Source organism: Pararge aegeria, chromosome Z (assembly GCF_905163445.1).
Source record: "Pararge aegeria chromosome Z, ilParAegt1.1, whole genome shotgun sequence".
In the NCBI taxonomy this organism is placed as follows: domain Eukaryota; kingdom Metazoa; phylum Arthropoda; class Insecta; order Lepidoptera; family Nymphalidae; genus Pararge; species Pararge aegeria.
Window position 1 is genome coordinate 23,274,712 of NC_053208.1, and position 13,441 is coordinate 23,288,152.

Here is a 13,441-nt window from a genome sequence, read left to right on the forward strand (position 1 = left end):
AAATCAAAACTTGTTTTAAAATCTTAAATTTAGCAGCATTCCAGCAGTATGATAAAAGGCTGAAGATTGATGATGTTTTGTCTCCCACAGATCTTACATCCGATGCGCATTCCAATATTGCAACGACCCACTTCCATCTATGATAGAGTACCTGAACCTGAATTCTGAGTCCATGGCTATCAGTGTCGACCCGTTGCTGGTAGCCTGGTTGAGCTACCAGCCTCGACTGAAGGGGTCTGCCGGTGAGTTTGAAGTATAAAGATATTATTTTTAAGCAGATAGGCCATCTGATGGTGAGTGGAAAACCATCGCATGTAACCAGAGCAGCACATCGTAGGGCATGCAAGTAACAAGTCTTACAAAGTGTCGCAGTTAAACAACCAATCTGAAGCGTAGGTGTTCAGCGTCATATATTTGTATTTACACCGGCAACCACGACTTTCAGACCGGAATTCAGTATTGCAGCAGAAGTAAGCATGACGTAACGATAGTAGTAAACCGGATGACGTCTGTCAAAAAAAGCTCTACCACATATATTTCGACGGCCGATTGAGTCACAGACCACGGTGCTAATCGGCAATCAAGTAGTCGTAATTACTGTGGACATGTTATACCGGCACTTTGTAACAATATTAATATATCTAAGAAGAAGACTCAAGAATTGTTAATGATTTTATTTTCTCTTACAGATACTCAGGCTCAATCGTCGTCCCACACGAAACCCATGCCATCCTACTTGTTAAAGCGAAAAGGGACACCTCCGGTGAGTAAAATCAGATTTTTTTACGTAAAATAATAAATAACCTAATAAAATAGTGTTCTAAAGGAGATTCAGTGATATGGAAGATGTAATATTACTACTTGAAATATTCCATTTTTAGAATGTTTTAAGCAGCTTATTTCAAGACTACATATTCTTGTACGTACGCTGGATTGTGAATGGTTAAAAATATGTATTTATTAATTTCTATTTTGTTTTAACGTACCCAAATTATAAAACGGGGTCCTATTAATAGTAATAGAAGGGACTCCGCCGTCCGTCTGTCTGTCGGTCACCAGGCATGAACTGTGATAGTTAGACACTTGAAATTTGTTGCCGCTATAGCAAAAATACTAAAATTTTTTAAAGGTGCTTCTATACATCAGATGTGACTTGTTTTGGTCGATATTGATAACACCAGGTAGACGCTTGAAATATTCACAGCTTTTTGAGTTATATTATTTATAAATTTATTAATAAATTGTTTAATTAAAATAAAATGTATGTTTAAGGGGGGCCCCAAACAAATAACTTAATTTTTTCCAATACTTTTTTCCCATTTTGTAGATCGCGAGTCCAAATCACACTTGGCCGTTTTTGTTTTGCCCTATGAATGATGAATATGGATTTTTCTTAATAAAACGGCACAAAAATTTAAAGCTGTTTTAAAATTGGTTTCTTATTTAAAATAAAGGATAATACAATTACGTCTCCTCTACTCTTACAAACACATCTTCTAGACCTTTTGCTGGAGGTCTTATTGCCTCTACTTCATCATTAAAGCATCATACTTCTTTCACCGAAACTCTTAGAAGTTTGAAAAAAACAAGATTTTAAAACTACAATATCTTTGCTGGTAGCGATCTTACACCTTGGCTGTAATAATAAAATGTGTTTAGAATGATACGATCTATCGAAGGAATTACTTAATTTTTTTTTTCTCCGGCACTTTATCTTTTTGGTATTTTACTCCTTGTTGGGCTTTAAATAATAATGTTTTGTATGCCAGTCCTCCTGCGGCCGTGGCGGCAGTCGATCAGGCTCGGGTGCTGAGTTGGTGCACGTGAGACACCGTAGCTTGGAGTCGGAAAGTGAACCTAGCGAGAAGAGAGAGGACAAGCCAACTGATGAAAAGGTATGTGCCATAAAACACACGTGATATAACTGTTCTGTGTAATTTATGTATCGATACATCACGTCTTTTGGCACGTTTCGATATCAATCATATTTACTTATCGTATTTATATAAATAACCTAAATGTAAGATAGGTTTTTGACGAGCTCTCTGGCACAGAGGTGAGAGCTGTGGTCTATTATGTAGGAGGTCCCGGATTCGATCCCAGGCAGTTGCAATTTTGAATTTATAATTTTAAAGTTTCTTCAGCCGTGTCAGCCTATTTATCACAAAAGACAAAAACGTGAACGAAGCGTTCCAGTACGATGTCACGTAGAAACTGATTAGGGTTTTATTGTACAACGGTTTATTATTAACGACACGGCTGCTTGAAAGAAGGCTCCGCTCTCATCTCTCACAAGATAGAAAATTTTAAAGATTGTAAACTATAAAATCAAGTTGATAAAGAGCAATCTGCTGACTTTCTCGCCGGTTCTATTCTAGCCTTCTTCCATCTATCTGTTATCTATTTGTGATCTTAACCGGTATCGAGGGCTTAATGTGTTTCGCGAGGCACGGTGGTAAATATAGCAAATTTCGTAACTTTGGGCCGCTACTGCAAATTGTAAGAAAAACCCAAAACGTCACAATTTTCGGGGCCGACCAAGAATCAAACGGGACGAGTTCGTAGTCGTTCCAAATACTAGACCCTCAAGACAGCTTTGACTTTTTTCTTTTTTTAAATTCCGGAACGAGTATTTAACACTAGAATTTATAGTCGAGATGTGGATAGCCCCCCAAAATAGAATAGAATAGAATAGAATACTTTATTGGGCACAAAGAAACAAGTACAATTATAATGGTATACAAAAAGACACATTAGTTATTAGTTAAATGATCCAAGCAATTGTTACAGCCATCTGTGGTTAGAAAAATTATCGATATGTAGAAATTGGAAAACTTCTGCCCCTAGGGAGGCAGTGCTCTTCAAGTGCAATACTTAAGAATAGGTACATAATTATAATTATCTTTATGATAACAGTGAACAAATGTTTAGGTATAGTTTTAGGGTAATAAATAGCAATACAAAGCGTAATTATAGTGGTATGTGTCTAGTGTGCATCTGTTGGTATGTTGAATGTATTTTGTGTGTGTGTTTTTGTACGTGCGTCTGTGTTGTGAGAAATTTAAAGGAAATTCAAACGCTCAACATTTATGAAGGGGTTGAATGTTGGTCGATCATTTTTTGTTTTCATACACGGTTGCTGATAGAACTCCTAGCTGAATGAACTTTTGAACATTGAACATTGAACGGTCGGTTTGTCATATATAGTTTTCTATTTTACATAGAAAACTATATATGACAAAGTAATTTTACAGTTGACACCATATTATGGTTATCGCCATCATCTCACTACCTAATTCTCATGTAATGTACGCATCAAAAGTACCACCTATGGGCCTACTTGAATAAATATATTTTTTACTTTTGACTTATGAAATGTGTAAAGGTTGAATCGTGCCCCTTAACTATGATTTCCAGTTTAAATGTAGTGCAGTTAATTAAGTGCGTGTATTAACTATGTTTTCATCTTTTGCGTTTTAGCCTAAGAAGGTGGAGTCCTGGTTAAGTGATGATATGGTTCTGAAAATTTACTCACGCCTCAATAGGATGTTGCTATCAGTTGGAATAGGGCTGACACAAATTTACATGCCGTCGTCCGTGGTGTCCGCAGTCGACTGTATAAAAATAAGGGACGCAATCGATCGGCATGTCTTAAATTCAAATCGCGTTTTAGTATTGAGGTGAGTTAACTTTCTTATCTAATTCCGTTTATCTTGTTTATATCATCTAATCTCATCTTAAAAGCCATTACTGGCCCACCACAGTGCACGGATCTCCCCCCACAATAAGATCGGTTTAAGCCGCAGTCCACCACGTGGCCCAGTGCGCAATTGATATTTTAATTGTTTAAAACGCACGTACCTTAGAAAAACTAAGAGTTGCATTTTTGAAATTAAATTTTGCAACCAATTGCGACTGGAATAGAGTCGCATACGCAATACCACGTAGATTTGTGTATAATTTTTATATTGGTATTATTCTTTTTCTTTTTTGCTCCACCAGTTTCGGCCATTTCTCCGTCGCCTCTAGTCCCCAAATGAATTATCTGTGGAAAACTATCCAACACGATCAGCCCACATACTTTAGACCTCAACGTGAACAAAATGGTAAGTTGAATTAAGTATAGTAGTTTGACGGCCAATTGGTGCAGTGGGCAGCCAGCGTAGCTTTTGTTAAAGGTACCAAGATGTCTATTGAATGGTTTAGTGAATATAAATATTTATAAAATAAACACATGGACACTGAAAAACATTCGTTTTCATCACACAAACATTGTCCACTTGAGGGAATCGAACACACGGCCTTGGACTCAGAAAGCAGGGTCGTTGCCCACTGCGCCAATCGGCGTTCCAGAATTGGTTGATTTAATGTCTTTTTTATATAATAATTTCTTGCTATTTACATGACGATCATCTGTGTTATGAATGAAATGAAAAAAGTAATTAAAAGTGCAAATTGTAAGAAAAATGTCAGTTCGTTTGTGGCAAAAATTTGGGTGCCCCCTAATTCACTGGTTTCACTAGTTGTTCGACGGTGTGCGTTAGATTTATCACACATACTACGGAGTGAGTTTAACTTACATTTTGAACTCCCCAGTTATTGAAGACTCGTTCCCATGGAAATTTAGTTTGGCCGAGGTCTCATGCTATACACTTGAAGTAAAATACGACAAAGATTCGTGCGAAAGTGAGACATCTACTTCTGAGCTCATGCCTGAATTAAAAATAAATAGTGGAGTTCATCCCCGACCTTTGCTGGACATGGTCATTTCTACTGTCACATTGTCCATTGTTACGAAGCGCTCGCAAGACAAGCAAGTAAAGAAATGTGACATTAAAGGAAAACCATCCGAACATCATCGGGAAGACGACGTAAGTAATAGGTTTTATTAATTATTTCTTGCCAAATATATTTAACAGAACATGCCTATGTTCATTGTAATCGAAAAGTTATTTATTACGTTAATTCTTCAAAATGGAAATTGTGTAAAAAATAATTATACAATATAAAGAACATGAATGCCGCAAAATCCGGTTTATAGATACTAAGTTACGAAATCAAACTGAGGTAACAAGTTTAACCAATAATCAACTCACAGATTCTCTTAATAAGTTGACTTATTTATAACATACCCGAGTGTTATACTCGGATTTCTGTATTGTTCATTGTTTGTTTGATTTCTAGTAAAATATATTTCAGTTTCAGATATTATAACGCGCTAAATCGTGACTATCCGTCACATACATTAGACGCAATATTATGTTAAGAAACGTGGCAATACATTAAGGTCCGTTAAGCTATTTGTACGTGCTAACCTTATATATATAAATTTTCGCTTTTTATAACATCAGCGTCATCGTTGCTACTAAAACAGTTGTACAAAATTCTCATCTAAACTTATAGGAATTAGTCAACCGGCCAAATAATAACTTACTATATTCATTTACGGCTTGTATTTTAACCGCAGAATAGCTAACCCTACAACGCCAAATTTTAACTAACAAATACATTTTACGCTTTGATAGTGGTTGCATAAGAAATCTATCGGACTTGTACTGTCGCCCGTTTTAAAAAAACAGATTAACAGAAGTTTAAAGTTAAGAATTCGTCGGGAAACTTGTAGCATTATGTTGTGCTCAACTTGATTCGTTAACTTGATTGATGAGTCGCAGGCAGAAAATAATTGATATTACATCATCATCATATCAACCCATTACTGACCCACTACAGAGCATGGGTCTCCTACAAAAAGAAGGGTTAAGGCCGTAGTCCACCACGCTGGCCCAGTGCGGATTGGTGGACTCCACACACCTTTGAGAACATTATAGAAAACTCCTCACGATGTTTTCCTTCACCGTTTGAAGCAAGTGATATTTTAATTACTTAAAACCCACATAACTTAGAAAAGTTGGAGGTGCGTTCTGGGATTCGAACTCGGCCCCCCGACAGTGAAGTCGAGCTCCTACAAACTAGGCTATCACTGTTTTGGCTTTATGAAATCTAATTCATTTAAAATAATTAATAAATTCTTAAATAATGCCTTATATCGAAGTTAGGAGATATGATTAAAAAAAAAGAATTGCAACACCTTTATATTGGTTTATGAACTGTATATAATCGAATTAAAATATGTGTTTTTTTAAAGGTTGTAACGAACACTAATTGATGCTTCTTTATTGCAGAAACCAAAGAACTTTGCGACTGGAACCAACTTTCCGCCTCCTTCGATAGAGGAATTTATTCGAGGCCCTAGTAGGTGAGTGATTCTTTGACTAAACTTTATTCAAGAGGGGATCCGCTTTCGAGTATATAAGCCCGGTTTTGACATCAGTTTTGGGTTCCGTACCCAAGGGTTAAACGGGAACCTATTACTAACACTACTGTCCGTCCGTCAGTCTGTTGAAATTTTCACAATACATGTATTTCAATTGCCGCTAGAACAACAAATACTAAAAAACATATTGTAATAAAACATAACGGATCACCTATAAAACAGACAAGTTTCTTTTTGGCTTTTTTATAGATGGTACGGAACACTTCGCTCGCAAGTCCGACTCGTACTTGTCCGGTTTTCTATAGGTCCATAGTACTTTCACATGGGCGTGCATGAGTAGCCAGCACTTCTTGGAAGGCCGTTTTAGATTCGGCGATGTTTAGACATAAGTTACCGATGGAACTCTGTGGCATCCGTGGCATGACCATTGAAGACTGGTTTTCTCCAACTCACAATTAAATGTCACAATACTCACTAAGCATTATCAACAAATTAAAGACACTGACCTACTCTCATATAGGACAGAGGGCTTTGGAGCATGCACCCAACACGCTGCTTGAATTCGGGTTAACGGGCTTATCGGGCTTATCTTCATATTAATTTATATTTTCATTATATTGTGTTGGTGGTTTCGGGTCACACTCCTAAAATATATTCTACTATCTGTCATCAGAGTTGGTCGCCAAGTCTATAAAGTATCCTAAGTTCGGCATTCTTTACATACAAAATTTCTTAAGATTAGTTAAGATGCTAAGACGTGCTTAGTAAACCAAACTTATTTTAAATGAAAATTCCAAATTTCATCGCTACAATTTTATAGGAAAACTCCTTATGTCCGTTTTCACTGCTACGTTCAGTGTTCGCAATCGACTTAATCGTATTTCTAGTGACTTCGGTGATTTCTGGATTAAAAAAAACGTATATATATGCCGTAGTATATTTTCATTTATTTGTTTTATTTTATATGTTATATCTAACGAAGTTAGGCGCCGTCTAAAGTTACGACACGAGGCGTTACTTTTTTATGCATTACTTTGTTCGTCGTTAGTGAAAACTGACATAAATCTCAAGTGAAATCAGAAATTGTCTCCGGACTAAGTAATGTACTACTCAGTTCACATACTATGAAATCTAACCGCGGGCTTGTAAATATGAACGCATGATGTACTAAAATGCTATAATTCTCTTTTGGTTCCAGGCGGGGATTTCCTAATCCAGAGGTTAGTTATTCCATTTTAAGTCCATATAATTAGTTAGATAAAGTTCAAATAACCAAAAGCTATAGTATGTGTTTTTTTATTCATAATAATTTGTAACTCCGATCTGATTGTATATAAGTGTGTTGCCTTAATCAAAAAATTTGGACTTTATCATAGCTAATTCAATGGTTCATGGTGTACTAACAAGGAGTAACGGAACAGCAGGGCAACAATCCTTTTTATATTTATACATATATATATATATATATATATTATTATTTCAACGTCTACAATCTAACACTTACTATAGCCAAACTCGATATGGAAAAAGAAAGTTTGTTGATTAAAAAATATAATATTTATGCTTTGTTTACAGTGAACTTTGTATGTTTGTGTACGTATGGGTGTGTGTGTGCGTGTTTACTCCATATCAAGTTAGGTTATGGTATAGATCAACAACAACATTTACAAATTCACACTCGAAATACGTCCATAGTCCGTTTTTGTAGGTCGTTGTCACTGACATATATTGCTTAATGTTAGGTCTTCATTTTCTAATACAATGCGAGCACCGTCTAATGTCTGATTTTTATTCCGTCTTATTCGGACCGCAGCTATTTTATGACTTTTCAGTTGACCACCATTTTTGTGTGCCTTTTTATGACAAGCGGCATTCCTACGACTACACAAACTTTCATTCAAAGAATCACCTCCCTCAGAAATCAATTATTACAAATATGACTTACCATGATGGGTTCCATAAAAAAAAGAAAAATTGGCTTTTAAGTCGGTGCCCTAACACGTAACCATCAATTGATACAAGAAACGCTAAGCTTCATTTACTATAATCCCCTGCAATCCTACAAATCTGTGTTGTGTAAGATATGTATTTTGCTTAGTATTTGTTTAGTTTTATGTATAAATTTCTTGAATAATAATTGGCGTAAGGGACATGCTAACGTTAAACTGGAACCAGGGAATATGTATGTGATTCTAACTCTCCTGTTTTCACAGTTTTTTTTGGATTAATCATCATGGTAATCTCTATAGCCTTTCTATCTCTAATCGATTTTGATTAACATTTTAGGTAGTTATAGTTTTCGTTACCTTGTCACTTCCGCTCCTGTAAAAAGCTATATATGTAAAAGTAATATTACTTTTTTGATTAATTACTGTTGAATTTTAACCTTTGCTATTTTATCAATTTTCAGTAGAACCTCCCCCAAGTCTTGGTCCGCTTTTTTAAAAACTGACATTTAAATTTGCCTTTTACAAACTTTCTTTCTAAAATCCACCTCTCTCAGAAATCAAATATTTTAACTTTTTTTTTTTTTTAATTAATGTTAGATTCCATAACGAAAAATCGGCATATAAGTCGGAACCCTAACACGTAACCATCAATTGATAAAAGAAACGTTAAGCTTAATTTACTAAAATGCCCTGCAACCCTCAAATCTGTGTTGTGTAAGATATATATCTTGCTTAATATTTCTTTTTTATGTAGAAATTTCCTAAATAATAATTGATGTAAGGGACATGCTAACGTATGATATGATATATGTATATGATTCTTACTCTCCTATTTTCACAGATTTTTTTTAGATAAATCATCATGCTAATCTCTGTAGTCTTTCTGTCTCTAATCGACTTTGAATTACATTTAAGGTAGTTATAATTTTCGTTAACTGTCACTTCCGCCCTGTATAAAGATATATATTTCAAAGTTATATAACTTTACGCATTAAAGTTATATTCATTTTTCATTTATTACTTTTGAATTCTAACCTTTTGCTATTTTATAACTGTCTCCCTTTTTGTCTCCCCTTGTCTCTCGCGTTCAAAACCTATTATTTAAATTTACCTTTTACAACCTTTCATTGTACGACCCACCTACCTCAGAAATCAATTATATTTTTTTCAATTTGGACTTACTATGATGGATTCAAGAATCCATCATAGTAAGTCAAAATCCTACAAATCTATGTTGTGAAGGATATATGTATATATATTTTTCTATTTGTCTTTGTATATATAAATGTTACTTGAATAATAACTGGTGCAAGGGACATGCTAACGTTAAACTGGAACCAGGGAATAAGTACATGATTCCGAGCCCTTTACAAATGTTTATAGATCCTTTCTTGAATTCGACGATACTTAAACCCTTTTTTTAATGAAATGCATCATGAAAATCTAATAAGTTCATTATATTTTCCCTTTACTTGTCCCTTCAGCCCTGTAAAAAGCTATATATATAAGTAATATAACTATACGCGTTATAGTTATGTTACTTTTTCAATTCTTTAGTGTTTGAAAAGAAGAAAGTCTTACGACATATTTAGCCTACTTTGATAACCTTCCAAAGAGTCTGGCAGATTTAAACTAAAAATAATTATCTCCATACTTTTAAATTTAAAATAAAACATAGGCTCTGCACCGTTCTTATATATAAAATAAATTAATATATACAGATGAGCATATTATTCATTTACAAAATTACAAAAAAAAATTTATTGATTTCTGTGAAAGTTTGAATTAAAACTGTCAGACTTTTCTGGACATTCATTAATCATTTTTGATATGCTTGTAAACAATTGATGATTGACTTATTTTAATTAGAAAGAATGATTTTTTTTTCTATGTAAAGGTTAATGAAAGTCATTTAAACGACATTTTAAATAATAATATCAAAAATGTTTACGTCTTACTGTTGGGCACGAACCTCCTCTCTTATAGCAGAGAGATGGTTTGTAAGCAAAGACCCACCATGTTGCTCCAATGCGGGTGTGTACTTAAACAGCTATTATCACAAATAAGTGATAATGACGACGGCTTAGCGTCCTAGGCACTGGTGGGAAACGTTAATTTCCTAGCCCCGAGTTGGCAATGAAAATTTAAGGGCCCAAAGGCCTGAGACGCTGGTGCTATTTTTGTTCTGGATCGCAAGGTCATTTTTCTTTCTGTCAAAATTAGAGTGTTTTTTCCTCCTTTTTCAAGTATTTTGTTATTTTTTAATATATAAATGTTGTGAGTGTTTTGTGGTAAAGTATGTTAATCTTTAACATACATTTATTTCCATGTTTTATCTAGTTTGCTATCTTTTTCTGTGTTTTGTGTGTGGGACTTGTATTTTGATTCTCTTGAAACACCAAAGAGTCAGAATTCCGCGGAATTAAAAATCAGACTAGATACAATCTGCTGATAAAATGCTTTCTCTTGCTGTTTTTGTCGCGTCACTGATGCATCTAAATATTGGTCGATCGTATTTCACTGTTTATATTATCGCTAGCGAGTATGCATCATATGAAAAGATACTTTATAGTACAAAAAATGCATCTTCACTCTAAACTTTTTTTAAGTCCACCAAATTACACCTTATACCTTAATTGCTGTATTGCTAGTATTTTTGTTATTTTTCTATGCGCTGTACAAAAATATCATTCATTCAACCATACATTTATATATTATTTTATTAATTCTTTCCTTTATTCGGATTTCTTCTTTCATTATAGTATTAATGAATTCCTTCCTCCATTCTCTTATTATTCTTCATTCTTTAATTAGTTCAATGTTACATTATTTTCTTCCTTCATTCAGGTAGTCTTCTTAATTAATTCTTTATTTGACTAATACCTTCCTTTATTCAGTTTTTTTTTCTTATTAGTATTTAATTAATTCGATCTCTCATTTATTTTAGGATATTGTTCTCCTGTTCCGTTACTCCTTTTCGTTTCTATTTTTATTACAGGCGGCGGCAATATACTCAGAGACTTCATCGTTCCATTCAATGTTTACCAGCGGTCCAGTGCTTGCCTTGGGAGTTAATCTACATGCTGACACACCACCAATTACTTTAACACTGGACCAAGACCAAGTAATTGTATTAACTAACTTTCTTCATTGAAATAGCTATATTAAACTTTGTTTAAGTTATATACCACTATCTATAAAAAAAGCCTTTCTTATGCATGTAAGATGCATGCACAAATTTGGAATAGATGAGGTTTCAAGTCCAGAATTCACAAATTAAAGAAACAAATTGTTGCACTTCGCATTATTTGCTTTTTAGGAGACTCCAGAGAGACGTGAATGTTCCTACCACAGCCAAACATTAAAAAAAATCCTCCAAATCTTATTTTGAGACAGCCGCCTTACAAAAATCAGTGTAAACTGCCTATTTTTGTAAAAAAACTCAGGTTCTGTTTCTTTTCTATTTATTTTTCTTTCTTCTAATCTATTAATCCTGCTTCCAGTTACAGACTGTGATTGTAGCAATACACGGCCTAGGTCATGTTTGGAGCCTACTACGACGTCCACCAGTGACGCGGGAAGAAAAACGTTCCTCTAGGTCATCCCATAGGCCACTTGAAAGGTATAGGTATCCTTGTTATTTTAACAGCAACAGTATGTAATACAATTTTTTTTCTCGCCAATCATCAAACAATGTTTCAAATATAAAATACGCTTGCCCATTTTAAAGGTAGGCATGTACTTAGATACTGTGTGTCATTTGTTGACTTCATATATAAGTTAAATGAATGTAATAACAATATTCAATCAAAATAGATTTATAACTTTAGATAATTTTTTTCGGTGTTCACTCTAAATTTTAACACTGGGCAAGTCACTGCACGTGCTGCACTGCATTTGGAAAGCTTTTTTCTACAGTATTCATTGACTAAATCCATCAGTTTTGCTAATTAAATGGATTATTTTCAGATCGACATCCGATGTGGACGCAAGACGCACTTTATTTGAAGAGACAACGAGCGAAAATCGCGCCGAACAAAGCACTAGCATAAATCAAACACAGAACGATCCTGATGAGGAAGGTATGTTTAATAAATATTTATTTGCCGCCAGAAAAATGTTTATTTTAAAAAGATCTCTGATTTTATGCTACATTACAATCTTATTGGTAACTCAATTATTAAAATTTTCTAGACTCTTACGAGTACATTATGCTTGCACCATTCAAACCGCTTAAAAATAAATGAATTTTAAAATGTTTTGTGTGTTAATGTGGTTTTTCCATAGTTATTATAATCATAGTAACTGGTGGACGACCACTGCACAACACAGGTCTTGAAACCATATGACGAAAGTATATCTATACGCCGTCCAGTCGAAAACGATTCGGCGGTTTCACTCATTCTTGAAATTTGACCTAATTGAATCATTTGTCCTACGGACTCGTACGTACTCTGCACATGTAATTGTTTACTTACGTCTATAATATGCAAATTTTTCAGCGATTGCGGGTGAAATTTGAGTATCAGATTTTTAATGTCTTGCTCAATTTTATTCTTAGGCCTACCTGTTGAGGAATTCTGCTCCGTTCATTGAGCATTGTTTTAGGTCTGTCAGAGATTTTGACACTATGGCAACATCATCGACAAAACGTAGTTGAGTGGTGTATTTACTGTGTTTATCGTTGAGCGGTAGGCCAGCACTTTCAAATCCAGAAGGTTGAAATAGTTATCCAATGCAGCCGTGAATAGTTTTGATAATTAATACCCGAATATAAATATTTAGTGCAAAATTATGGATTACAGACACAACAATACAAACATTCTTCTGGACACAATGGGTGATAAACCAAGTAAGGTTACTGATCCTCTTTCCGGAAGCCAAACTGGTGTTTAACGTAGAGGACGTTATAAGCACGATTGACTTGCAAGAGAACTACTATCAACTCAAGATTAAAGTGACATCTGCCTCATTAAGACACTTCAAAAGGCGGTAAGTTAAATGATATTGGGCAACAATCTAAATCTGACCTTCTCAAAATGTTCCCTTCGGAAAAGGGCATCTTTTTTTAAACTTCCTAACCGTCTAAGGTTTTTGTAGATCCGAATATTTTTTGTGTAAGCTTTATACAGTTAATAAGGGGGCGCTCTTGCTTGGACTATCTTTATTCACCCTCGATTTTAATTGCTTTTATTATTTGTGGTAGGGTATACGCTAG

At 34.6% G+C, this 13,441-nt stretch overlaps 1 protein-coding gene across 1 annotated transcript in view; it reads left to right on the top strand.

Moving 5' to 3' along the window:
- The window catches only part of LOC120635992, a 107,910-nt gene that overhangs the window by 38,868 nt on the left and 55,601 nt on the right, over window positions 1-13,441 (top strand). The window contains exons 18-29 of the mRNA XM_039907213.1: window positions 91-242; window positions 690-763; window positions 1,770-1,895; window positions 3,481-3,680; window positions 4,003-4,106; window positions 4,597-4,871; window positions 6,183-6,256; window positions 7,473-7,494; window positions 11,222-11,347; window positions 11,727-11,845; window positions 12,193-12,305; window positions 13,029-13,215. Coding sequence (XP_039763147.1) covers window positions 91-242; window positions 690-763; window positions 1,770-1,895; window positions 3,481-3,680; window positions 4,003-4,106; window positions 4,597-4,871; window positions 6,183-6,256; window positions 7,473-7,494; window positions 11,222-11,347; window positions 11,727-11,845; window positions 12,193-12,305; window positions 13,029-13,215 — 1,572 coding nt within the window. The remainder of the gene's footprint in view (window positions 1-90; window positions 243-689; window positions 764-1,769; window positions 1,896-3,480; window positions 3,681-4,002; window positions 4,107-4,596; window positions 4,872-6,182; window positions 6,257-7,472; window positions 7,495-11,221; window positions 11,348-11,726; window positions 11,846-12,192; window positions 12,306-13,028; window positions 13,216-13,441) is intronic.